The following is a 26,061-nucleotide window of genomic DNA, read 5'->3' as shown; positions in this document are numbered from 1 at the left end:
AAAGACCAACTAAATTTTAATTTTGGTATGAGCTTTCGTGTGCATGCACACTTCATCAGATACTTTGCATATACATGGCACCGTATATTCTCTCCCCCTCCCTCCCTCCCTCTCTCTCTCTCTCCCTCTCTCCCTCTCTCTCTCTCTGTCATATTTACAATAATCCTGAAGGGTAGGTCACTATTATTACCACCATGCTGTAGTGGACAGGGCAGGGGAGTGGATGAAATGAGGCTAAGGTGGAATTCGAAGTCAGGACTTTCAGATTCATTCAGCCGCTACACCACACAACGTTTTGTATAAGTTACACTCAATTCCCTTAGAATTGCTTCCTTTTAAACCAAAAACAAAACAACTTCAGAAGTTTGAGGGAGGGGGAAACTATTCTCAGGAGGAGGGAAGAACAGAACTGCTGTTGTTGCAAAGCATTGCATTTTAGAGGAATAACTTCTACCAAGAGCTGTGCAGATGCCTCCAGAATCCTTTCCCCCTCCAAAAATCCAAGGCACCACTTGGAGTCCTTAATGTGTTGACTTAACCTGCTCATTTAGGTAATAATAGACCCCCCCCAAAGCATGGTTCTGATGGCCTAATGGTACCCATTAAACCCCCCTTTTGAGTTGCTAAAATCCCAATCCCCCCCCCAAAAAACCCAGCTTTCTCTGTATCATTACTGACTGTATGGTAATGTGCAATTCAAATTTAAAAAAGGGGGGGGAGTAGGCAGTATACAGAATGGGGAAGAAAAAGGCATCCCATCCCATATCCAAAGGATCCAAAACCCCTGTAGTTTATTTATTTATTCCGCGGCCAGTGAGGTTCTGGGCTTTGCAAGTAAGCCAAAGAGCCCTCCTTGCATGGAACAACAGGAAAGCTTACCTATTGAGAGGTTGCTCAGAAGCACCCGCCCTACCAGAAAGGTGTGGTGCCTCTTCTCTCGCTTTCCATTGGTCAACCTCCCTCTCCTCCCCACCTCTCCTGTACTTGGGGGAGGCGGCCACTCAACTCCCTGTCTTGTCTGTCTTTGCTTGCTGGCTGCAGTTCCAGCTGCCCTTGGATGCTGAGTGGAGGACCAGAGTGACCTAGGAGGCTTCCAGCCAGCCAGCGGAAAAAGAAGCAAGGGCGAAGGAGCAGCAGCAGAAGACCTCTCTCCCCAGCGAGATCTTTGGGGACTCCAACCTTCTGAGCATGATGTCCTACATCAAGCAACCACATTATGCAGTCAATGGCCTCACCTTGGCTGGGCCAGGCATGGACTTGCTACATTCGGCGGTCGGGTACCCCAGTAAGTGGATTTACAAGACTTCCCCCCCTTTTTGTAAGTTTTCAGTTTTGGAGTAAACTTGAGCAATGGGCATCACTGAACACCCCTTTCATGGCAGGCAAAGGATGGAGAGAAGTAACTGGGTATTTCTTTTTCTATCAATGGAAACCAATGGGTTATCGGGTAGCGAGGGAGAATTCAGCTAGTTGGCCAGATGTGGGGAAAAAGAGAATAGAACCTGCTTCCTATTTGGTTTGGGGATCAAAACAAACCGAATGTGCAAATATTGAATTATATTATTGTGGATCATGATAAATGTTCTTACTCTACTATTTATCAAATTGCATGTGTGTATGTATGTATGTACGCACGTACACACGCACACACACAAACTTACAATTAAATATAAAAATAGTTTTGGGGGTTCATATTCAGGTACTGAGACCATGATAAATTAAATGAATGAAAAATGTTTTCAAAGACGTCACCAGTTTTGGGATGGTATTTCCAGTTTTTTGGACTCAGATTCTTAAATTTCTTCCCACCACCAGGGCAGATTTTGTTGAAAATGTGTTGAAAAACTTCTGCATTCCAGTTTGTTGAGGCATCACTTGCTTCTCTCAATATATATATATATATATATATATATATATATATATATATATATATATGAGGTTTTGATTTTTTCCCCTCAGCAAAACTTGCAGAGAAACTTGTCTCTAAACATTGTTAGAATGGAGCTTCTCTGTGATTCAGCATCACAGGAGAAGTGGCCGCTACATATTTTTTAAACCCATCATGTGGTTTAAAAGTTCCAAGGGTTCCCTAGAAAGAGATCCATTTAAATGACCCAATTCATGCAGACACACTTGTGATCACAATGGGCAGGATTCAGCCAAAGTGAAGTCATTATTATTATTATTATTTCTCAGGATGCTCTTATAAAAGCCCTTAATGTTATCCGGATAATAATAATAATAATAATAATAATAATAATAATAATAATAATTTATTATTTATACCCCGCCCATCTGGCTGGGTTCCCCCAGCCACTCTGGGCGGCTTCCAACAAAACATTAAAATACAGAAATCAAACATTAAAAGCTTCCCTAAACAGGGCTGCCTTGAGATGTCTTCTAAAGGTCTGGTAATTGTTGTTCTCTTTGACTGTCCTAGTTTGCTGTCCACCCCCACCCCACCCCACCCCACCCCAGCAGAAACAGATTCCTTATGGATTACCCAAAAATGCATTTTTGGATGTTGAAATAATTGAAATTTAAGCGCAACCCCTAAGTTAATACCGCCTTGCTCCCCTGCCTAGTTCAGGTGTTCTGGAACATGTTAAAAATCTAAGCCACTAATAGCAGGACATAATTGTTTTTAGTGTTATAGACTCTAAACTTCATAGCAACATTGCCTAGTTAATGTCACAATAATTTTTTTATCCCAGACTGTTTCCAGGTGGGGGAAACCTTCCTAAGTAAAGCTAGAGACCAGCATTTCTATCATGTGACCTGCCTCCAGTCGGGTAGGCAGCTTTTAAAAAAAACTTATATAATTGCGAAGAAAGAAGCAGAAGGGAGGGCTGGCCAGAGGGCCAACCAAAGTTGTTGAGCTTTTTTTAGGATTCTACCCCAAAATTGTTAAGGATTGGAGTTGTTGAGGCTTTTTAAAGGATTTTACCCCAGGAAATAAACTGCCACAGGGGCCAGATTAAACCAACCAGTGGGCTGGATTAGGCCCCCCGAAATGGACTTTGGACACCACTGATCTAGGTCAAAGGTCAGTACTGCCCTACAATGACTGGCAGCCTTTCTCCAGGGATTCCCAGCCCTACCTGCTAATGTCAGGGACTGAACCTGGAACCTTCATAGAAAAGAGATGCTCTACACCTGAGCTGTGGTCCTTGCCAAAGAAAGGGAGTAATTTAAGTGAAAGTCAGGTGTATTCACAACCCTGGGAGGTTCATTTCCAATTATTTGCCCTAACGGATTTACTGAGAATCTGAGGTGTAAAGCCATAGGGTTTGATTGCCCCAGGCCGCGTCTGCCCAGCTGAAAATGGGATAATCACCTATTCAGTTTTATTTTATTTTACATCCCTCCTTTCCAATAGACACTGGAATTAGGAGACATGGGTGGGCCTGTGATTCTCCAGATGTTGTTGGACTATAAGTCCCATCTTCATCGGCCGGGACTGATGGGAATTGGAGTCCAACAAGGGTTGAGATATAGATGACCCTTGGGGTCCCTTCCAACTCCTACAAATTCTGTGGTTCTGTGAAGAACCCAGAGGGCTGCAAATAATCCAAAGACGCCCAAGGGTCTTTCATTGGGTCATCAGCTTGGCAACCAATATCACTTTGGGTTAAAAAGAAAGAAAAGGTGTTAAATTTGGGAATCAGTGATTTCCTCGATCTAGTGGGGGAGGGGATGAAGTGATAAGAGGGAGAACAACTATATTTAATCAAGATAAGAGATAACAAGAGATAACAGCATTTTGTGACTCTGGAGGGGGCAGGTGAAAATCTCTACCCCAAATAAGCTTAACTGGGTGAAAAGGAGCTGATGACTGTGCTGGTAAACGGCATCATGGTAAATATACAGGATGAGATCCAGTTACTCAGGGTAGACCAATCTGGAGGCAGCCCTGTATAGGGAAGTTGTTAATGTTTTGTATTTTTATTGTGCTTTTAATATTCTGTTGGGAGCCAGCCAGAGTGGCTGGGGCAACCCAGTCAGATGTGTGGCAATAATAATAATAATAATAATAATAATAATAATAATAATAATAATAATAATAATAATAATAATTTAAGTGAAAGTCAGGTGTATTCACAACCCTGGGAGGTTCATTTCCAATTATTTGCCCTAACGGATTTACTGAGAATCTGAGGTGTAAAGCCATAGGGTTTGATTGCCCCAGGCCGCGTCTGCCCAGCTGAAAATGGGATAATCACCTATTCAGTTTTATTTTATTTTACATCCCTCCTTTCCAATAGACACTGGAATTAGGAGACGTGGGTGGGCCTGTGATTCTCCAGATGTTGTTGGACTATAAGTCCCATCTTCATCGGCCGGGACTGATGGGAATTGGAGTCCAACAAGGGTTGAGATATAGATGACCCTTGGGGTCCCTTCCAACTCCTACAAATTCTGTGGTTCTGTGAAGAACCCAGAGGGCTGCAAATAATCCAAAGACGCCCAAGGGTCTTTCATTGGGTCATCAGCTTGGCAACCAATATCACTTTGGGTTAAAAAGAAAGAAAAGGTGTTAAATTTGGGAATCAGTGATTTCCTCGATCTAGTGGGGGAGGGGATGAAGTGATAAGAGGGAGAACAACTATATTTAATCAAGATAAGAGATAACAAGAGATAACAGCATTTTGTGACTCTGGAGGGGGCAGGTGAAAATCTCTACCCCAAATAAGCTTAGCTGGGTGAAAACGAGCTGATGACTGTGCTGGTAAACGGCATCATGGTAAATATACAGGATGAGATCCAGTTACTCAGGGTAGACCAATCTGGAGGCAGCCCTGTATAGGGAAGTTGTTAATGTTTTGTATTTTATTGTGCTTTTAATATTCTGTTGGGAGCCAGCCAGAGTGGCTGGGGCAACCCAGTCAGATGTGCGGCATTAATAATAATAATAATATATTAGTGGCTTTCCACCTTCTCTCCCCATCTTGGTATTTAATTTATTTATTATCAAAATGTATACATTACTCTTTTTTTAATTAAAAAAAACCAACCCAACCACCTCCAAGCATTTTATTTTGGGATGCCCTTCACCGGCTGTTTCTCTCAGCCAATGTTGGTGGAGCTTTAGTGCAAACCAGCTGCTGTGTACAGAATCAGAGAATTGTAGAGGTGGAAGGGACCCCCAGAGTCATCTAATCCAACCCCTTGCCCACATTTGTCCCTGGGTGGGCTCAAATAGTTAACAGCAAGACCTACTGTGCTACAGTAATTATTATCACCATTATTATTATTATTATTATTATTATTATTATTATTATTATTATTATTAATACCTTGCCCATCTGGCTGGGTTGCCCCAGCCACTCTGGGCGGCTTCCAACACACATAAAAATAATTGTTGTTGTTTAGTCGTTTAGTCGTGTCCGACTCTTCGTGACCCCATGGACCAGAGCACACCAGGCACTCCTGTCTTCGAGAACACTGTCCAACCATCTCATCCTCTGTGGTCCCCTTCTTCTTGTGCCCTCAATCTTTCCCAACATCAGGGTCTTTTCCAGGGAGTCTTCTCTTCTCATGAGGTGGCCAAAGTCTTGGAGCCTCAGCTTCACGATCTGTCCTTCCAGTGAGCACTCAGGGCTGGTTTCCTTCAGAATGGATAGGTTTGATCTTCTTGCAGTCCATACTATTAAAAATAATAGTAAAACATTAATAGTAACAATCTGATCCAATATAAAAAGTCACCATAGCTTTAAAACAAACAACTTATATCAAATAAGTGTGAAGGGTCCCTGAGAAGAAGCCCAGCTCCTTCTTCCAGTTTGGCAAAGTGGTGCTTTTGAGCTGCCTAGTCCCTGGAAACCCCCCACAGCCTCTTCTCAGCCTGGAGTCTCCAGCTGTTGCTGGCCTCCCATCATCCCCAGCCAGAATGGTCAACAGTCAGAGATGGTAGGAATTGTTTGTAGCCACCTCTGGGGATTCAATGTTGGGAAAGGCGGTGGAGGGAAAGTGCCTTAGATGCTCATCTGGGATTCCTCAGTCAGAAGATCCTGCAATGGCCCGGCAGGATTTCCCTGAAGAGAGGCAGTGTCGTGTAGTGGTTATAGTGCTTGACCAGGACTGGGAAGACCCCACTTCAAAGCCCCCCTGAGCCACCAGGCTCTCTGGCTAACTTTAGGTCACTCACACTGCCTGTCATCCCAAGCACATGGTTGCTTTGAGGATAATAATAATAATAATAATAATAATAATAATAATAATAATAATATACCCCACCCATCTAGATAAAATGGGGGGAGAGGGAGATTCTTCAGCTCCTTGGAGCCAGGGTGGTGTGGTGGTTAGAGCAGCCTTTCTCAACATTTCCAGATGTTGTTGGACTACAACTCCCATCACCCCTGACCTGCTAGCTAGAGGCAATGGGAGTTGTAGTCCAACAACATCTGGAGATCCCAGGTTGAGAAAGGCTGGGTTAGTAGTAGTAGTTGCAGTTATGGCAGGTTAACTATTTACAACAGAATTACAACATATTCTCAGCTAAATCGCAGTGGGCGTTTTATATAGTATGTGTGGACAAAATCCAGAGAGAGAGCCTGGTTAGTCTGTTACAATCACACACATACAACAAAAAACACACAATCCCTCTGGGAAAATACACAATTATTGTATTTTAATCTTTTGTTGGAAGCCGCCCAGAGTGGCTGGGTTTCCCAGATGGGCGGGGTATAAATAATAAATTATTATTATTATTATTATTATTATTATTATTATTATTATTATTATTATAATATCCCCAGGCCCTTTTAGTGGACTGGCTAAGCTTGGGAGCTGCCAAGTTCAAATTTCTTCTATCACCATCTCTCAGCTTCAGACCCTGCTCTGAAAACTGGCCTAACTTACAGGGTTGTTGTAACCATTCCTCAATTGATCTATGGGGAGACACTGGGAACAGAACAATTAGCTCTTTTCAAAAGGGAGGTTCCTCTGCGGGCTCAGAGGCTGTCTTGTCATTTGAAAAAGAACCAGGAAGGCTCTCGTTTGGAACTCCCACAACGGCAGCAAACTTGCTGCATTGGGTGAGATGATGTGGGGTTTTGTGTTCCAGTAAAGTAACGTTTACATTTAAAAAGTAATGTTTACATTTAGAAATTGATATTCTTACAGCTCCTTTGAGAGCTCAGTTGGCAGAACAGGAGGCTCTTAATCTCAGGGTCATGGGCTTGGGCAAAAGATCCCTGAATTGCAGGGGTTGGGCTAGATGACCCGCAGTGTCCTTTCCAACTCTACGATCCTGCCAGTTCTACAACCTTAAATAACTTACCTCAATGTGAATGATATGCACACATGGACAGAATGGGTAGGAGGGAGGGGGAACAGACGGCTCTTTTGAGTTAGACAGTTTATGAGTATTTGCTACTGAAAAGGCACAAATAAAAGTATTCTTAAAAAGAGCTATCACGAAGCAGACACCTCCCTAGGCACGAAGGATGCCAAAAGACTACTAGCATTGGGGACAACCGTACTTCCAGTGGGAAGGAGTTCCACAGACATGGTGCCATAACAGGAAAGGCCCTGCTCTGAGCTGCGCCACAAAGCTGTTGATGGATCTACGAGCAGGGCCTGCCTTGCAAAGCTTAAGGTGCAGGCTGGCAAATCATGGTAGAGGCCTTCCTTTAAAAACCCAGCACTTTTAACCGGGCCCAACAGCAAAGAGACAGCCATGTGTGGCTTTTTTAGGACATGCAAGATATGCTCCTAGTTTCCGGTGCTCCTCCAGAACTTAGCAGCCACAATCTGTACCTCCAGAGCACTGTCAAAGGCAGTCCCACATAGAGTTGTGCATCTTGCCGTTGTTGTGGTTGTTGCTGTTATTTTTTAAAATAACAACATTCTCGCTGTTGTCCTTTAAATGCAGAGAACGAACTGAACCGACCCACAGGTATGAAGAGGGTCACATGATGAGATGAGTTTCTTTCCCTGAATCCAGATCTCTCCTCTTCTTTTTTTAGCCACCCCGCGGAAGCAAAGGCGTGAGCGCACGACCTTCACGCGAGCCCAGCTGGATATCTTGGAGGCTCTCTTCGCCAAGACCCGCTACCCAGACATCTTCATGCGCGAGGAAGTGGCTCTGAAGATCAACCTACCTGAATCCAGAGTGCAGGTGGGGCTCTCCTAGGGAGGGGGCGAAGGGCAGCAGGCTAAGACAGGCGTAGGGGCCAGGAGACTCGAACCCAGAGCAGCAGGAGCGAGGTGTCTTTCTCTCTGAACGCCCTGGCAGTGCGCACATGCTCTCAGTTGCACTTATGTGCCAGCATTGCGGGTGGCCAAAGGGGACCTGTAAGAAAATAAAAGAATTTTGGGGTGTAATTTATAATGAGCTCAAAAGAATGATCAAGGTATCCTTCATTAAAAAACTGGAGGCTTTCCTCCTGGGGATATTATGCCCATACATACCCAAAAAATGTGAGAGAAATATTATTGTATGCCACAGTAGCCGCAAGAATATTAATCGCTGTGAACTGGAAAGCTGGAGTGGCAAAGCAAACTGTTGGAATACGCCAAGTTGGCAAAAATGACAGAAAAACTGAGAGATCACACTGATCAAACATTTATTAGGAAATGGGACATGTGCAAAGAATATCTTAAGGATTACTGTAATAATATGATGTCAGTGGCAGGCCTTGAATGGCTTCTGTGGCATGATGGATAATTACAGGAGAATATAATATTGATGAAAATTAACAAAAGAAAACGAAAATAAATAGTGCACTAGAGATAGACTAAGTTGTGGATGCATGGTGGAGTGGCGGCAAGCCGTAAGAAATCCTTTGTTATTTCTTTTTAATATCAACAAACTGCAGTTCCCCTATTTCTTTGGGGCAAGCCATGACTCTTAAAGTGAGAGTGCTTTCAATGTGTGGTATGGATGTGTTCAAAAAAGGTCCCGTGATTTTTAGGAGTCAGTGTGTGGTTTTGTGCGCATGCAGATTGCCCTCTAGCGGGAGCACACATTGTTCCTATTACTGTACATCTCCCCCTCAGGAGCCACCCTACAGTAGGCCTCTAAGCCTCTGATACCCCCCTTTCCACCAAGCATTATCCAAGGGACACTGCACTCAAATCTCTCTCACTGTCTGGCCGTATCTGTATCTTGGCCGCCATCTTTCCTCGTGATGCTGCACAGGTACTTTGCAAAGAAAACGGAGTCCAGGAGCAAACTCCCACCCTGGTTTGCTTTAACATGCTCCCTTCACATAGGTGCCTGCGCATTATCCCAAGTCAGGAATGGAAGGCTGAAGCGGCCATCTTATTACATAGGGTTGCCATGTTTCAAGAAGTGAAAAAAAATCCGGACACAAAAGTTGTTGAGCTTTCTCTTCTGCAAAATCTCCCAAAATTGAGGAATTCCAGACATCCGGCAGCCCTATATTATAAAACCCATCACTGGGTTGCAGGAAACTTCCTGTTATAGCAGAGGAACCTTTCAAATTGAAACACAGACTAAGGGGATGTGCCAAAGATGTTGGCATTTGGCCCTCCGGATGTTGCCAAACTACAATTCCCATCAGCCCCAACAGTGCCAGCAACAGCTCCCCACACCCAATTTCCTGGAACCCTTTCTCGCATTTTTAAACTTCTCCAATGTTATCAGGTTGGGCTCCTCCTATGAACTTCTGAATCCTCCGCCTCGTGTTCCGTTGAAACGGTTCCCGGGGAAACGCCGACCCTTCCTTTTGGTTCCTCCCCAAGACTTCCCCTTGAAGCTCATCCTTTCTTTCCTTCCTTTCCTGCAGGTGTGGTTCAAGAACCGCCGAGCCAAGTGCCGGCAGCAGCAGCAGCAGAGCAGTGGGCAGGCCAAAGCCCGGCCTGCGAAGAAGAAGACCTCTCCGGCCCGGGAGACCAGCTCTGAGACCAGCACCAATGGGCAGTACAGCCCTCCGCCGGCTGGCACCTCGGTGACTCCCAGCTCCAGCGCGAGCGCCACTGTCTCCATCTGGAGCCCGGCTTCCATCTCCCCGATCCCGGACCCCCTCTCCTCCTCCACCACCCCCTGCATGCAGCGCTCCACTGCCTACCCCATGACTTACACCCAGGCTCCCGGCTACACGCAGACCTACGCCGGTTCTACCTCCTACTTCAGCGGCCTTGACTGCAGCTCCTACCTGTCTCCCATGCACCCGCAGCTCTCCGCGCCAGGGGCAGCGCTGAGCCCCATCACCACCCCAACCATGGGCAGCCACCTGAGCCAGTCGCCGGCCTCCCTCTCCAGCCAGGGCTACGGCACGGCCGGGCTGGGGTTCAGCTCTGTGGATTGCCTAGACTACAAGGACCAGGCCGCCTCCTGGAAGCTCAACTTCAACGCCACCGACTGCTTGGATTACAAAGATCAGAGCTCCTGGAAGTTCCAGGTCTTGTGAGAAAATCTCCTCCTTCCTTTGCATAGCATCCTGGGACAACCTCTTCTGTCCAAGCTTGGCATTGAGACCCCTGGCTGCTGCTTCTCCTCTCCTCCTCTCCCCCCTTCTTCTTTCTTCAAGAGGAGGCGTTCTTTGACCTCTCCTCACCAGCATTGCACATACTGTAGCATTGCTATGTTTTTCTGTGCTGCTTTCGGAAACTCCCTTATCCGGCAACGAGTCAAGCAGGCAGGTCCTTGCGGATGTTAGGAACTCGTGTACAGCCTTCGTTTCACACGCCCGGGCCTTGGAGATGTCATTCCTTCAGATTCTTGGCCTGGACTCCGTGACTTGACAGCTCATGAAACCCTCGCAACAACTCGGCTGGCATTCGGAACCTCTCTCCTGGGAGATCTGAACCCCAGGGTGTAGACCGGGACTGGAAGCAACACCAGAAGATCAGAGGTTGCAGTTTTCATCAGGCGTGTTAGAGATGCCACAGCAGAGACAAACGTTTTCAAGAGAGCCATGTTTTTAGAAGCCGTGTTGCTTTCTCTTTCTCAAATGATATTTTAATGACGACAACAAACTGGGTTAGCAGAGACAGGGGCAAGCATCAGCTCACAGTTTGGTGAATCCTTTTTCCTAATGGAAACGAGCATTCCAGCACCATTGACTAAGCACATGCTCCTTATCCCTGAACATCAAGAGGTTTAATTTCAGCCTGTTCCCTCCTGCCTGAAGTGTAGTACAAGAGCATTGCTCAAGTCGACACCAGCAAGCCGGCACTCTGGTTTTTTTTGGGTGGGGGGGTTGATTGTTTAGTTGTTTGCAGAGCCAGTTCAAGACATTTTGCCACCTGAGGACAAAGGACAAGCTGGTGCCTCTCATCCAATTTCCACATACAAAAGCCAAGCAGACCGGCAGTCAAATCTTGCTTCAACACTGGTGGCTGGCTCCACTGTACTCGAGAGCTGCAGGCTCAGCCCAAAAAGCACATGCGGCTCTATCGACTCCTCACCCCTTAGCACTGGCTGCCTGAGTCAGCTGCTGCGTTCTGTCTCATGGTAGGGCCGGCTCTGCTTCTTCTTCTTTTTTCCATGCTCTGTGCTTCATGGTGAGAGTATACCAACATCAGGCATCTGAAACCTTTTCCCTGTTTCTGCTTTTTGGACTCCTAATTAACCTTTGATCCTCCCATTGGAGACAGTATTGCGCACTTCACATTCCTATGCATGTTTAGTCAGAAATAATCAATCAGGTAGCTCAATAGATATTTTTTTAAAAAACAACTTTTGATAAACTAAAAAAAGTGCTCTAGTATTTTTTAAAATTACTTTTAATGCAATGAATTATAAAAGCTGCAGAGAACAAAGGGTATCTTAGAAGAGGCATCTTCCCCCCTTTACACACTGGAAGAGGGAATGTCTCTTCTGAGATGATAATAATAATAAATCATGATTATAAATCATGATTTATATATGTTGTAAGCCGCCACTCTGGGCGGCTTACAACATATATAAAAACACAACAAAAAAAAACACCAAAATATCTTATACAAGCAACAAACAAACCAATAATTGAATAGAAACCAATAACAACATTAACAATAATAATAGCAATAATAACAGTTTAACCAACTGTTGCCCAACTGACACAGGAACATCACCTAAAAAGCAAAGTGTGCTTTTTTTTTTGCTTCAAAACTACTGAAATTGATTCGTCAACGGATCAACTTGTTGACGAAAACACATATGATTAATTGTCTAGAATTTCTTTAATCAGGTGACAGCAGATTAATATTTTAAAAGCTGCTTACCTAAGAGTAGCAGAGGAACCTATGTTGATTGTGCTTGGTAATGATTTGCCTTGCCATGTTCCCAGGATCTCCTCTTACACAAAGGCAAGTTTCTAGTCCTTCTGGTTGTGGAGGAAGCTTGGGAACGACTCCCTTTCCATTCACACCCACTTGAGCCTGCTCCACTCAAGGGATGCTGTGTCCATCACAGAGAGAAAGACATCTCCCTTTCTGGCTAGACTGAGAGCTAGCCTCGTGAGACTTCCCCAAACATAAAGTCAAGTAGGTAGATAGCAGATTCACCAATAGAAAATGAACCGCTTAAAAGTACGGCAGTGCCTCTGCCGTAAATCCCATAGGACCTCACCCAGTTTGTTCCTGACAACCTAGGAAAAGGCATGCGTTCTATATTGTGGGCCCACTTTTATGGAACTTTTTTCAGTTGATGTCAGACAGGTCCCCTCCCTGCTGAACTTCCCAAATACTTTTTTAAAAAAAGATTCCAGGGGAGTTTTACGTTCATCGATGGGTTTTTTGTACACCGCTTAGAGACATTTGTGATTAAGCGGTTTATAAATTAATAATAATAATAATAATAATAATAATAATAATAATGGCTGTTGCTGCTGCTCTACTTCCTCATCCTAGCTCATCATCTCTGCATTTTACAAAAATGGATGGTGATTATTATTTTTGCAGTTAGGAAAGGGCAGTGGAAAGTGTGGGTTGGAAACGACTTAATGCGGGGAAACCCCGCAACCAAATCGGGATTTTTTTGCTCCGTGTCTTGTAACCATCCCCACAAACAGATCAGAACAATTGTTCAATATAAGCTTTGTGCAAGCAAATTGGGACGAATGCCCAATAACTAGGTCATCTGGGAGAGCTTGGAATCGTTCCTATCCCTTCCTGGACACCCCAGGATTTGAACCTGGGACCTACTGGATGTGAACAAAAATAGTCTACTACTGGCCTGTGGATGTATATATATATGGTCTCAGTGAATTGTATTTTGATCCTTTCGCATTTTGGATAGCACCAGAATTCCTTTCAGTGCTCAATTTTTTGTATCCTGTACAACATGAAATAGTTAACGCAGGATAAATTTTAACTAGAGGAGAGATGTGGGGTGAGGCTTAACTTTTCCAGTGTCTAATTTCTTCTGGGGTGGGGAATATGAAGAGTTAAAACAGATCAATAAGCATTTGTAAATAATATGATTACTCCCCTTCCCTTAAAAGCAAAAATTGCATTTAAAAACTGGGTTTTTAAATTTTAGAAAGTTATATTTTGTAAATTATATTAATCATTTTTTAGCCTAGGTTTCTTAGCTGTAAAACCTTCTCTCTCTTTTTTAAAAGAAACGATAACATCCTCTTGCTGTAGATGAGAAGCATTCCCATGGAAGTTTTTTCTGTCAGTGGTTTTCTCTATTTATTACTTAGTTTGTGATGAGCAATTTCCTGTACAGTTACCAAAACAAAACAAAATAAGATTGTTGGTGGTTTTAAAAAAAGAGAAAAATATTAAAATGTAAAAAAAAATAGGTGAAAAGGAACAGTGGCTCTGTGTGATTTTTGTTGTTGTTGATTTCAGCTGCTACTTAAAACAATCAATTCTGCGAAATTAGGGCGATTGCTGGGGTCTGCAGGCTAGAATTGAAGATTTAGTGTGGGAGAATCCAGGATGGAGACAGGAGTCCTACGAGAGTTTAAAATCAAACAGATTCAGCAAATGTTTAGAAGTCGCATGCCAGAAATTTAGGTCAATAGATTCTACTCTTATCTATATCCACATACATTTTTCCGCCCATCTAATATTTTGGGGGGGGAGGAGGATTGAGCTTGAAGGAGGATTTCTTGATAAATGTATTTCAGAATAGTTTACAGAACAAAAATAGAACCTTTTCTTTAAAAAACAAAAACAAAACCCTGCAGTTTTGTAGATAATGCTGATGATTTTGAGTGGCATGCTTCCATCTCCAGGAATTTCTTGGCAATGAAACTTCACATTGCATTGTGCTGAGAAAAAGCACCTGTTCATTCCTTCATGGCGGCCAATGAAATGATACCAAAGGACATGTTCATTAACGTTGAAGCATCCTCCTAGCCCTCTCTGTGTGTATGCAGAATTTTGGTGCAAAATTTGAGGCTGGAGGCCGGTTTTTGTTTTTCCCAGAGAGCTGGAAGCTGGATGGCTCTTGGTAGTCTATACCCACCTCCCATTTCTGTGTCTGGTTTGGCAGGTTTTGCATTTTTACAAGCCACAAAATGTGTTTTGACCAAAGTGGGACAGTGGAGCAAAAGATGGTAGCTGGAGTAGATAAGCAATAGTTTTTAAAGAGAGCTTTAAAAGTAGCTTGAGAGAGAGAAGGCCTTTGCCTCTCATGATGCAGGCACACAATCAGTAATTTATGTCTGATCCAAAGGGTTTTTAAAGCATCTGAAACCTGCCGAACCTGTTTGCTGGAGTAGCCAACTATCTTTTCAAATCACCTTGCAATCTCTAACAAAAGGGGGTCACCTCCTCAGCCCAGCCACCCCCAGCCTGGGTTCCTCCAGATCATGAGTAGGCAACCTAAGGCCCAGGGGCCGGGTCTGGCCCAATCGCCTTCTAAATCCAGCCCGTGGACGGTCCGGGAATCAGCATGTTTTTACATGAGTATAAGGTGTGCTTTTATTTAAAATGCATCTCTGGGTTATTTGTGGGGCATAGGAATTTGTTCAATCCCCCCCCGAAATGTAGTCTCCCCCCCCCCAAGGTCTGGGGGGACAGTGGACCAGACCCCTGCTGACAAAGTTTGCTGATCCCTGCTCCAGATGTTTCAGGCAGCGGCTTGGTAATGCAACACATCTGGAGAGCATCTGGTTGAGGAAGGTTGCTCCAGGCCAAGTTTGCGCCATTAGAACGGATCCTTTCTCAAGTCACTTCCTACTCTCTTTTTTAAAAAAATTATAGGCCACCAAGGGCAACTTCCATCCTATCATAAAAACATAATGGATTTTTAAAAATCCTTTTAAAAAAAATCAAAAAAATCAGAGACCCTTAATCTCAGGGTTGTGTGTTCGAGTCCCATGTTGAGCAAAACATTCCTGTATTGCCGGGGGTTGGGCTAGAATGACCCCCAGGGTGCCATCCAACTCTATGATTCTATGTGTATATTAGACAGAGCCTCTCGGATAGGATCGTGCTTGCTGGATAGCTTTAGCATACTTTGGAATCAAAAGGTTTTGCGTCTCTTTTTGTAGAAAACGCACACTTTTCTGTGCATTCAGCAAATACGTGACGCCGGCAGCAGCAGTTATGAAGAAGGCCGGCTGAAACAAATAACGGAGACAAATGTCTCCGTTATGGCATCTCCCCCTCTCCACACTTTAACCAGTGGAGCTCTATTTTGTCACGCAACTCTTTTCTTTTCTTTTTTCTTTTTAAAAAGGCCATCCCAGAAAAAATAGGCTGCAGGTTCTTTCTCCATCCTGGGTTCCCTTTGCACGAGCTTCCAATTTTGGATGTTTGGGGGCTCTATCTAGCTTCGGTGCGCGATGCCCTAGCTTTCCAGAAAGCCTTCCTGTCACCCGGACTCAGTAACCGACCCCGGTGCGCACTTGCCATTTGTTATTTTTGCTTATCTAATTTAGCAAATGCCCCAATCCTCTTAAGGCCGCTGCTCACGCCCTCCCTCCCTCCACCCCACCCCCCACTGCGCAGATTGGTAACTGAATTAGAAGGGATTATGGGACCCGCTAAGGATGACAAATTGGTTCTTCGATGCTGGGTGACAGCTGCCCAGGGTAGCGCTGCCAGCCGAGTCGCCCTGGGTAACCTCCTTTAATTAAACAGGACTTGGGCCCATGCGCCGAGGGGAAGGCGGGGCTTAAACAGGAAATGTAGCTGGAGGACCGAGGGGAAGACTGAAGCGGCCCCTTGGCCTAAATGCTCCTCGTGCAAACTTCCCTCAGGTGACCCATTTCTGGTGAAAAATCATGTTTTGAGTTGATATCTTTGGAGTTATTTTTATGATGGGCTTCAATCTATACCATCAGCACTAGAGGTGCTTTACTGAGGAGCATCAGCCGAAATCACAGGTCTCTGCCCCAAGGAAAATACAGTGAAAGAGGTGGTGCAGATGTTGGTATTGTACTGCTGGTTTCTTGGTCCCGTAAAAATCTATTCACAATTATTATTATTATCATTATTGCCCCGCCTTTTCCCCTAGCGGGACTCAAGGCAGCTTACAGATAAAAATAAGAACCACGGGAAACATACAATCATTAAAAACAATTAAACAGTAATAGAATTTTAAACTCTTACACACATATAAAATCTTGAGTGGTAGTATGATATCTGCAGTCTCCGGGAAGATCCCAATAATAATGGTAACAATGATAACACTAATAATTAATTACCATGTGACCTTTCACGATTCCCTCACTTGACATGCGAAGAGAATTGCTTTCTTTAAAAACAGAAAATATTTGAAAAGATCTGTAGCGATTATGCTGTGATCTCAGTCATGGCATGTTGCCTTTTAAAGTGTGCACCTAGATTTTCCACCCCTAACAGTCTTAATGAGCCTGCAGTTAGCCCTGTTGAGTTTGCATGTCACAGAATAACAGTGTTTCTCTGTCCCAAACCAAGACGATGCTGGAATCAAGGAAGGATAAGACTCCAGACTAGGGCAGCTTCTTTTTTAGGCCAAACAAAATGTCACAAAATAGGTTTCCATATTTATTTTCTAAGGCTGGGTGTTAAGCAAAGCAATAAATTGGGGTGGGGAGCAGGGGCAGAGAAATGCATTTGTCTCAATCTTAAAATGGAGCGTGGGAAGAGGAGACCACAAACCTAAGCCCACTTAGATGGGAGCAAGCTCTGTGGAATTCAAGTAGCTATTACCGGTACATCATTATTATTTGAAAATTCATCAAGGCGGCTTGCAGCATGTAAAACACAAGGAGCTCAGTCTACACACACACACACACACACACACACACACACACAAACAATTTAAACCGTCAGCCGATGGTGGTTGGTTAAAAAGAAGATATGGTGAAGGCCTGACTGCACACTGCAGTTTCCAGAAGACGTCTGGGCTCTTAATCAAGTAACGTCACCCAGGTTCTGTCCAGGGTTTCAGGTTATTATACCTAGGGATCGGGGTGGGATTGCACAATGCCAGATTCCCCATTTTAAAAAAATTGAAATCTAGTATTTATTTAGATCTGTGAGTGATCCAGTATGCCAAAGCAGAGAGCAGCACACACCCTTTTTAATCTCGAACTGTTTACTCTCTACCGTAATTGCACCCAATAACCTGGCCCATCAAGAGCAGCCAGACAGAGAGAAATTTGGCTCTTCTTAAACCTTATCATTTTTGCATTCTTGTTTCTGCTTGTCCCCTGACCTCAATCCAAAGGGGTGCGGGGAGGCGTTGTAGCTTCAGTCATTATGGCTGAGCGAAGCAAATTGTTCTGTGGAACACAACTGTTCGGCGTTTTCTGTTTGTGAAAAACCTCCCTTTCAAAGATTGAGATGATAACTTGGCATGCAAAATTGCAATACAATTCAAACACCAACCCTGACCTCCTCCTGCACTTGTTTTTAAACAGGGATGTGTGTGGCAGGAAAGATATAAAATGTAATCTCTCTCTCTCTCCGCTTGAAATTCAAAAGGCGCAGCCTTTAAAAACATTGCTCTTTACCATTAACAGATTGAAAGTGCTATTGAGGAGTTTATTCACATTCCTAAATACAAAGCCGAACCTATCAAAATTCCCTCTTCCAATCTACTGTGAAAACTGAGGTGCCTTGTCGGGTCACCCAGAGGAAAAGATTCGCTGGCGAAATGTCTGCACTGCCAGGCTGCTGTTAAATGCAGAGGAGCAGGGGCAGGAAAAATGTTGGCAACCTAAAAACATAAACAAAATCACTGGATGAATTCCCACAGAAGCAGCAGCGCAGGTGGGAGAAAAGACGATGTCCTTCTACCTGGCTAGGACAGGTACAAAAGCCCCTTTTGTCTCTCACACCTGGAAAACCCTTGTGAGCTGAGCTGAACAGGAGAGAAGACTTATTGTTGTAGTCAAAAGGTCTATGCAATTGCATCTCTTGCCAGATCACCAGCCCACTAAGTCCTACTGCAAAATACTGAGCGCCCTGCCAACACACTCCTGTTTCCAGGAAACAAAAAGGGCCGGGTCACATGGCCACTTACATCATGGCGGGGATTACGGCCCTAATGGATTTGAAATGTTCCAGGGCAGATTTAACGGTTAAAGGAAATAGATTCCCCTGGCCCCCCTCTACCAATTAATATACATTAAACTAGCTGAAATAAACGTGCCTTTTGCCAAACGGGAGCAAAATAAAACAGCAACAACACACACACACACACACACACACACACACACACACACACCCTGAACTATTCTGTAAAATGTAGGTTTATTTCCAAATTGAGAGGTTTGGGGGCTCCCTGGATCAAATGAATGCCGTTCCCTGTAAAATATTCCAAAACCCGTTTCATTTCTTTGTTACGTCTTTATTGTTTTTATAGCCCACCTTTTCACCCAAGGAACTCAAGGGGGCCTACATATTTTCCCCGCTCCTCATTTAATCCCCAGAACAACCCTGTGAGGTTGGCTGAGAGGAAGGAGCTGGCCCCCAATGTCGCCCAGCAACAAGCTTGACAGCTGAGTGGGGTTCTGATCTACAGGGCCCCACTATGCACTTGAAGCCCACCCAACACACCATTAAAGCACCCAACACCCCCAAATAATCCTGGGAATTGTCGTTTGTTCCTGGGAACAGTAGCTCCATGAGGGGAGAAGCCCTTGCTCAGGGTTCCCCTAATCAAGGCCCAGGGGCCGGATGTGGCCTGCAAGGCTCATTTATGTGACCCGCAACGACCCCCACCGCCTGCTGTCACCATCCGCTCTTACTAGCGCAGCGTGGCGTGGCTGCGCACGTCCAACCCGGAAAAGCACCGGAAATAGCTTGCGCACATGCGCATCATTGCCGGTGCACTTCCGGGTCGGAGGAGGCCCATGCGCATGCGCACAAGCTATTTCCATCGCTTTTCCGACCCGGAAGTGCACCGGAAATAATGTGTGCGCATGCACACGGTCGTGCGCTCCCCCGCCCTCCAGCCCGCCACGCGATCGGCGCTGCGGGCACCGGCCAAAAGCCGGGTAAGTTTGGGGACCCCTGAGGGAGGACCAGGAGTTTGCATCCCGTGAGAGTCTTAGGAAGAGAAAGAGATGAGCATTCAAGTGAAGCTTTTAATGCATTAAAGCCCCTTCAGAGTGGTACTTTTATGATGACTGTTTTCTGCAGCATTTACCTGATACGGTAAGAATTTCAGCTGCAATGAATTTACTCCGGTTTGTAGTAATAGTTTATGCATGGTCCTTAATTTCCATGGGTCTACTCTGAGCATGGGGGCACAAGATCCATGAAAACAAAAGCACAGCTTAAAATCAAGAAAACATCACCAGGAAAGCAAATGTTTCAGGGAATACAAATAAAACAGGGCCCAGTCTTATGGGTCAGGGAGAGCCTGGGTAAATAAGAGGTGTATTTTCAAGATTTCTGAAGTAACGGGTGGCTGCTTTCCACGCAGCAGAGGGAAGAGCCAGAAAGTCAGAGGCGGTAAATTCTCCTGAATGCTGGAGGGAAGAGTCCTCCAGTGCTGAGGTCCTGCTTGAGGGTTTCCTGCAGACATCTTATTAGCCATTGTGAGAACAAGATGCTGGAATAGATGGGCTGTTGAACTGGTCCAGAAGGTTCTTCTGATGTGATGCTCTCGAAACGTCTTCAACCATTCTAGTGAGGACTTGATTTCCAGAGCCCTTGCCGTCTTTGTTAGGGCTGGCAGCTCAGGAGTATCCCAGGCCCTGAGATTTCAGGCCCCAGACCTGAGACCTAGGGGGACGCAAGGGAGGCAGCCCCTGGAGATGGAGGTTAATTGGGAGAGAGGGATCTAGGACAGGGGTCTCCAAACTAAGGCCTGGGGGCTGGATGCAGCCCAATTGCCTTCTAAATCCAGCCCACGGATGGTCTGGGAATCAGCATGTTTTTACATGAGTAGAATGTGTCCTTTTATTTAAGATGCATCTCTGGGTTATTTGTGGTGCCTGCCTGGTCTTTTTACATGAGTAGAATGTGTCCTTTTATTTAAAATGCATCTCTGGGTTATTTGTGGGGCATAGGAATTCGTTCATATTTTTTTCAAACTATAGTCCGCCCCCCCCCCCCCAAGGTCTGAGGGACAGTGGACCGGCCCCCTGCTGAAAAAGTTTGCTGACCCCTGATCTAGGAGATGGCTTCTATGACCCCAAGTGTCTATGTTATCATTTGCAGCCAGCTGGTGCCTGGCTGAAACTTGCAAGATACATGCACAGTCAATAATAATAATAATAATAATAATAATAATAATAATAATAATATAATAATAATAATAATAATAATAATAATAATAATAATAATAATTGGCACCCTCACCCACCTGAAGAGACGAGCCCTCCATCTGCCACCAGGAGGGGCCAGGCAAACTTAGAGATTTGGGGTAGGACCTGGAAACCCTAAATTTGGTGGCTGCACTCGAGACACACCCAGGTTGGTAAATCAATGCCCTTTAAAAAAATATATGTGGTGCTATTAGATTGCTTTTTTTAACCACAAGTCAGATCCCCTCACAATGGAGCACAACTCGCACACTGAGGAAGGCTCTTTGTCCACGGGATTCTGTTTTATTTATGGGAAGCAGGGAATCTCGGCTTGCCCAGACTGGGGGCAGCGAGAGATGGGCTTTGCCTCCGTTTCCAAGCAAGGTGGGTTCCACAGCTTGTTGTTGGCAGGAAGGTTTTGAAGGAAGATGGGGGGAAAGGGGGGTTGGTGAGGGGTGGGGGAGCGGGTCAGAAAATTTAATCTGCAAACCTGTCAGCAGGTTTTAAAGCAGAAAAGTAGACAGGCAGATTGGATGTTAATCTGCCTTGATCCCCCAGAGACAGATGGGCGGAGGAGACGGGGCAGAGGAAGGAGACCTTGCAAAGGTGAAGGCAGGAGGCGAGCAGAAAACCGTCTGGCAGAGCCAGGGAGAGGAAGGCGAAGGAGAAAAGAGGGAGAGATGCTGTGGGGTGGGGGCGGCCAGGGGAACGGATGTGGGGAAACAAGGTTAAGCTTGGTTTACTTTTTTTCCCCCTCCCCCTAATGAACTGGATAAGTCGGGTAAGGCAAGTGCAGGCTGCAGCTGGGCGAGACCCACACAAGTGGGGCTGTGTTTGTAGCAGGCCTGCCACCCTCCCTGGAAGAAACAAACCTCAACCCCATGAATCGTTTGTGGGAGCCTTAACTCCGATCAGTTAATGAATGGATTTAATATGCATGCAAATCAAAAACATACGGAGGAAATCATCTTCTCGCAATGTAGGATTCGAGGGCCTGCGCTGAGGTTATTAGGAAATTCCCTCCCCTTATATTATCGGACAGGCGCCATGGCCTCCGTTCTGTTTGCGGAACCTATTAAAGACCTTCAATTTTCCCCAAAACAATCCAAGACTTTTCGATATACTAAACGGTTTCATATATAAGATTGTTTTGCACGTGTATTTATCTTTTATTGTTGATGTTTTGCCGCCGAGGTGTTTTCACAGGAAGCGATTCACAATTGGAAGTAAATGGTTGGAATTGCGGGGAGCTCATGAGGTTGTATCCATTGTTCACCCTACTCAGATCAGGCCCATTAGGTCTATTAATTTCAATGGGTCTATAACTTTTCTTTGGGTAAACCCTCTTAATGTAGACCCATTGAAATTAATGAGCCTAAAGTAGTCTTGTCCGTGGCTTTCGGTGGGTTGATTCTGGAGGTAATTAGTTTGTAGCCGTCTAAATTCTACTCAGAGTGGAATTCTTGTAATGAACCAAATTAGTCATGACTATTAATTTCAATGGGTCTATTCTGTATACAGGATCACAGCTCTTTGCCTGAATGTTTATAAAGATTTTTCAGCACTGGTGCATCATTGATTTTTGAGGGGTTTTTTATTTAAAAAAAAAATCATTCCTTGCAATTCTTATACAGTATTGGTTTCCCACTGATACTGTACTCAGCAGCTCAATTTCTTTTACTATCTGATTATATATTTTTATTGGGAATTTTAAATCTTAGCTGCTTCAAAGTCATACAGATGGGAAAGAGATATCGAAATACCAACAAAAAGGTAAGGTGGTGTTTGCCATCTTTAGTCTGTGTAAGTAAATAAATAATAATAAAAAAGTTTGGCAAAGATTGTGTTAACTTTTTAGTTGAGCAAACAGTTTTTGATCGATTAATCCCTGAATCAACGTAACACTGAAATACTAATTAATAGCTAGGGTAAGTTCTCTGTAGAACAGGGACGCTCCTGTTGTAGTTTCATAATTACCTAGAGTTTCACACACACTGAAAAAATACCGCCAGTTTGCACTTGGCGCCTTAAGGTAAAAAGGTAAAAAAATAACATAAGAGTCTTTTACCTGGATCAGGCCCAAGGCCCATCATTCAGTGTAGACTATATTGAGATAGGTTAGCTGTGAAAAACAGATACAGGGTTGGATGTTGTCCTGCAAATTTTCATTCCAATAATTAATAAAGATCATTTTTCAATAAATCCTGTGGATTTTGCTGAGCTGGGGCATAGTAAGTCTGTTCCGTAAGTAAGGCAATTTCCCCAAAAAGATTAAACACAGAATTACAGTAATATTGTGCATCTTACAGTTAAGAGACCTCTGGGGCTGATAACAAGCTTGGTAACAGCTCTCCGCAATTGCTTGATGTCTTTCAAGGCTTCCCCCGGCCATCAGTGGAACTTTTGCATCTTTTTCTCCAGTGAACTCAAGCTGGCATAGATGGTTCTCCATCTCCTTAGCGCTACAACCCTGTGAAGTAGGTTAGGCTTAGAGGTCCCAAGGTCACCCAGTGAGATTTGTGGCCGAGTGGGAACCCCTGTCTTCCAGGTCCTGCTGCGACACTAACCACTACACCGCACTGCCTTATCAGACCACTGGGTCCACCCAGCTCTCTATTGCCCACGCTGACTGGCAATGGCTCTGTCCAGAGTTTCAGATAGACAGTCTCAGCCCTACCTGGAGATGCCGGGGATTTGAACCTGGGACCTTCTGTGAGGAAAGCAGGTGCTTGTTTAAGCCGTGGCATGGAGCTCTTTTTAAAATTCCCATTAAGATGCACTTGGAAGCAGAAGCTCTCCGTTGTCTGTACTGGGCTGCCTTGGCACCATCAGGGCAGGACTTTAGGGCAGGCATCCCTAAACTCAGCCCTCCAGCTTTTTTGGGGACTACAATACCCACAATCCCTGACCACTGGCCCTGTTAGCTAGGGATGATGGGAGTTGTAGTCCCCAAACAGCTGGAGGGCCGAGTTTGGGGATGCCTGCTTTAGGGCATGTGTCCTAAGGGAGCCCCTTAGCAAAATAAGCAGGAGAGCCCCTGGCATCTAAAGAGGGGGTGCCTCTTTTGCTTGCACATACCCCAGACACATCATGTCCAGAATCCAACGTTGTCTAGCGGCACCATGGCTGGGCTGAAAATAAAATAAAATAAATAACTTTATACCCCGCCCATCTGGCTGGGTTTCCCCAGCCACTCTGGATGGCTCCCAACAAAATATTAAAAACACGATAAAATGTCAAACATTAAGAACTTCCCTAAACAGGGCTGCCTTCGGATGTCTTCCAAAAGTCAGAGAGTTGTTTATTTCCTTGACAGCTGATGGGAGGGTGTTTCACAGGGCAGGCACCACTACCGAGAAGGCCCTCTCTGCCTGGTTCCCTGTAAGTTTACTTCTCACAGTGAGGGAACCGTCAGATGGCCCTTGGAGCTGGACCTCCATTTCTGGGCTGAACGATGGGGGTGGAGATGCTCCTTCAGGTCTAATGGGCCTGTGAGGCCATTTAGGGCTTTAAAGGTCAGCACTAACACTTTGAATTGTGCTCAGAAATGTACTGGGAGCCAATGTAGGTCTTTCAGGACCGGTGTTATGTGGTCTCGGCGGCCGCTCCCAGTCACCAGTCTAGCTGCCGCATTCTGGATTAGTTGTTGTTTCTGGGTCACCTTCAAAGGTAGCCCCATGTAGAGTGCATTGCAGTAGTCCAAGCGGGACTAAAACAACGACAATGCACAGAGGTGTGGTTGTCCTCCCATCGACAGGTACACCTGTCTTCATGCACAACTGAGTTAAATTTCTAAGTTGCCGAGAAAGCCACAGAACAACTGGAACATTGTCACTGACTCCAAATGTGGGGTTTTGTTGTTGTTTTGTGCAGTGGGGGGAAGTCAAAGGGGCCGGAGGGGGCAGGAAAGACCTGGAGATTGTTCTCAGGTGTGCTCAGAGACACACAGGTACAGCCTGGCATTGGCTCTCTTGATCCCGCTGGCTGGCAGATGTGCCCAAATGTGATTTTCAGCCATGCTTTCCCCAACCTGGCGCCCATACCTTCCAACATTTCTCCGATGAAAATAGGGATACAGTATCCTATTCAATAATGAATAGGACGAGATGGTTGGACAGTGTTCTTGAAGCTACGAACTTGAGTTTGACCAAACTGCGGGAGGCAGTGGAAGACAGGAGTGCCTGGCATGCTATGGTCCATGGGGTCATGAAGAGTTGGACACGACTAAACAACAATTCAATAATAATAATAATAATAATAATAATAATAATAATATTCTGCCCATCTGACTTGGTTGCCCCAGCCACTCTAGACAGCTTCCTACATATATAAAAACATAATATAACATCATTCAACAATTTAAATCATTCAACAATTTAAATCATTAAATCCTGAAGCTGAGGCTCCAATTCTTTGGCCACCTCATGAGAAGAGAAGACTCCCTGGAAAAGACCCTGATGTTGGGAAAGATGGAGGGCACTAGGAGAAGGGGGCAACAGAGGACGAGATGGTTGGACAGTGTTCTCGAAGCTACGAACATGAGTTTGACCAAATTGCGGGAGGCAGTGCAAGACAGGAGTGCCTGGCGTGCTCTGGTCCATGGGGTCACGTAGAGTCGGACACGACTAAACAACAAACACGAAAAAAACTTCCCTGTGCAAGGCTGCCTTCTAAAGGTTGTATAGTGACTTTTCTCCTTGGCTCGGGGGTGGGATAACTCCATACCAGACATCCCCAAACGTGGCCCTCCAGCTGTTTTGGGACTACACTTCCCATCATCCCTGACCACTGGTCCTGTTAGCTAGGGATGATGGGAGTTGTAGTCCCAAAACATCTGGAGGGCCAAGTTTGGGGATGCCTGCTCCATGCCCTCCCAAGTTTGATCGGATGAAAATAGGGACGTCCTCTGGAAAAGTGGGACATTCTGGGATCAAATCAGTAACTGGAACAGCTTCTGTAAATCAGGGACTGTCCCTGGAAAATAGGGACACTTGTAGGGTCTGGGCACCCTCGTAAGAAGAGCCCTGTTGTTATCAGAACAAAGGGTGCCCCTCTAGTTCAGGGTCCTCTTCTCACAGCAGAGGCAGGCTTTGGGCTTTCAAATTTCAGCCGCACCCTGTGCCACATGAGTCAGGCGCCAGCCTTCAGCGCCCCTCCCTGCCTCTGCGCCTCGTACGGGCGACCTCAGTCCGCCTCTGCTCCAAATGTGCCAGCCAGCTGCCCCCATGGGGGAGCCAGTGAGCAGGGCTAGATGCCAACAGCAGCAACTCTTCCCAGTCGCGATTCCCAGCAACTGGCATTTCAGAAGCATTGCTGCCTCAGGCAAGCAGAGGGGAAAACATGTAGCCACTGCGCCGTTTCGCGTTGGTGACATTCTGAGTTTGCAGAACCGAGTCTCTGCCCCGTGAAGCTTACAATTTAAATGCTGGCAGTGGAACCTGAGAGGGGAACGAACGCGAAC

General features: G+C 45.2%; 1 protein-coding gene across 2 annotated transcripts; it reads left to right on the top strand.

The window, feature by feature from the left end:
- Nucleotides 1–1,052: 1,052 nt before the first annotated feature.
- LOC118087389 (homeobox protein otx5) lies at nt 1,053–10,871 on the top strand. 2 transcript variants are annotated; one of them, XM_035119980.2, is made up of 3 exons: nt 1,053–1,285; nt 7,971–8,122; nt 9,756–10,871. In XM_035119980.2, the coding sequence occupies exons 1-3, from the start codon at nt 1,189–1,191 to the stop codon at nt 10,377–10,379; spliced, it is 873 nt and encodes a 290-aa protein (XP_034975871.1). In that variant the 5' UTR covers nt 1,053–1,188; the 3' UTR covers nt 10,380–10,871. The 2 variants fall into 2 exon arrangements, with proteins under 2 accessions (XP_034975871.1, XP_034975870.1); XM_035119979.2 differs by having other exon boundaries at nt 1,053–1,318.
- The last annotated feature ends 15,190 nt before the right edge of the window (nt 10,872–26,061 follow it).

This window comes from Zootoca vivipara, chromosome 6 (genome assembly GCF_965207765.1).
Source record: "Zootoca vivipara chromosome 6, rZooViv2.hap1.1, whole genome shotgun sequence".
NCBI classification, from domain to species: domain Eukaryota; kingdom Metazoa; phylum Chordata; class Lepidosauria; order Squamata; family Lacertidae; genus Zootoca; species Zootoca vivipara.
This window is presented reverse-complemented; position numbering and strand designations above follow the sequence as displayed.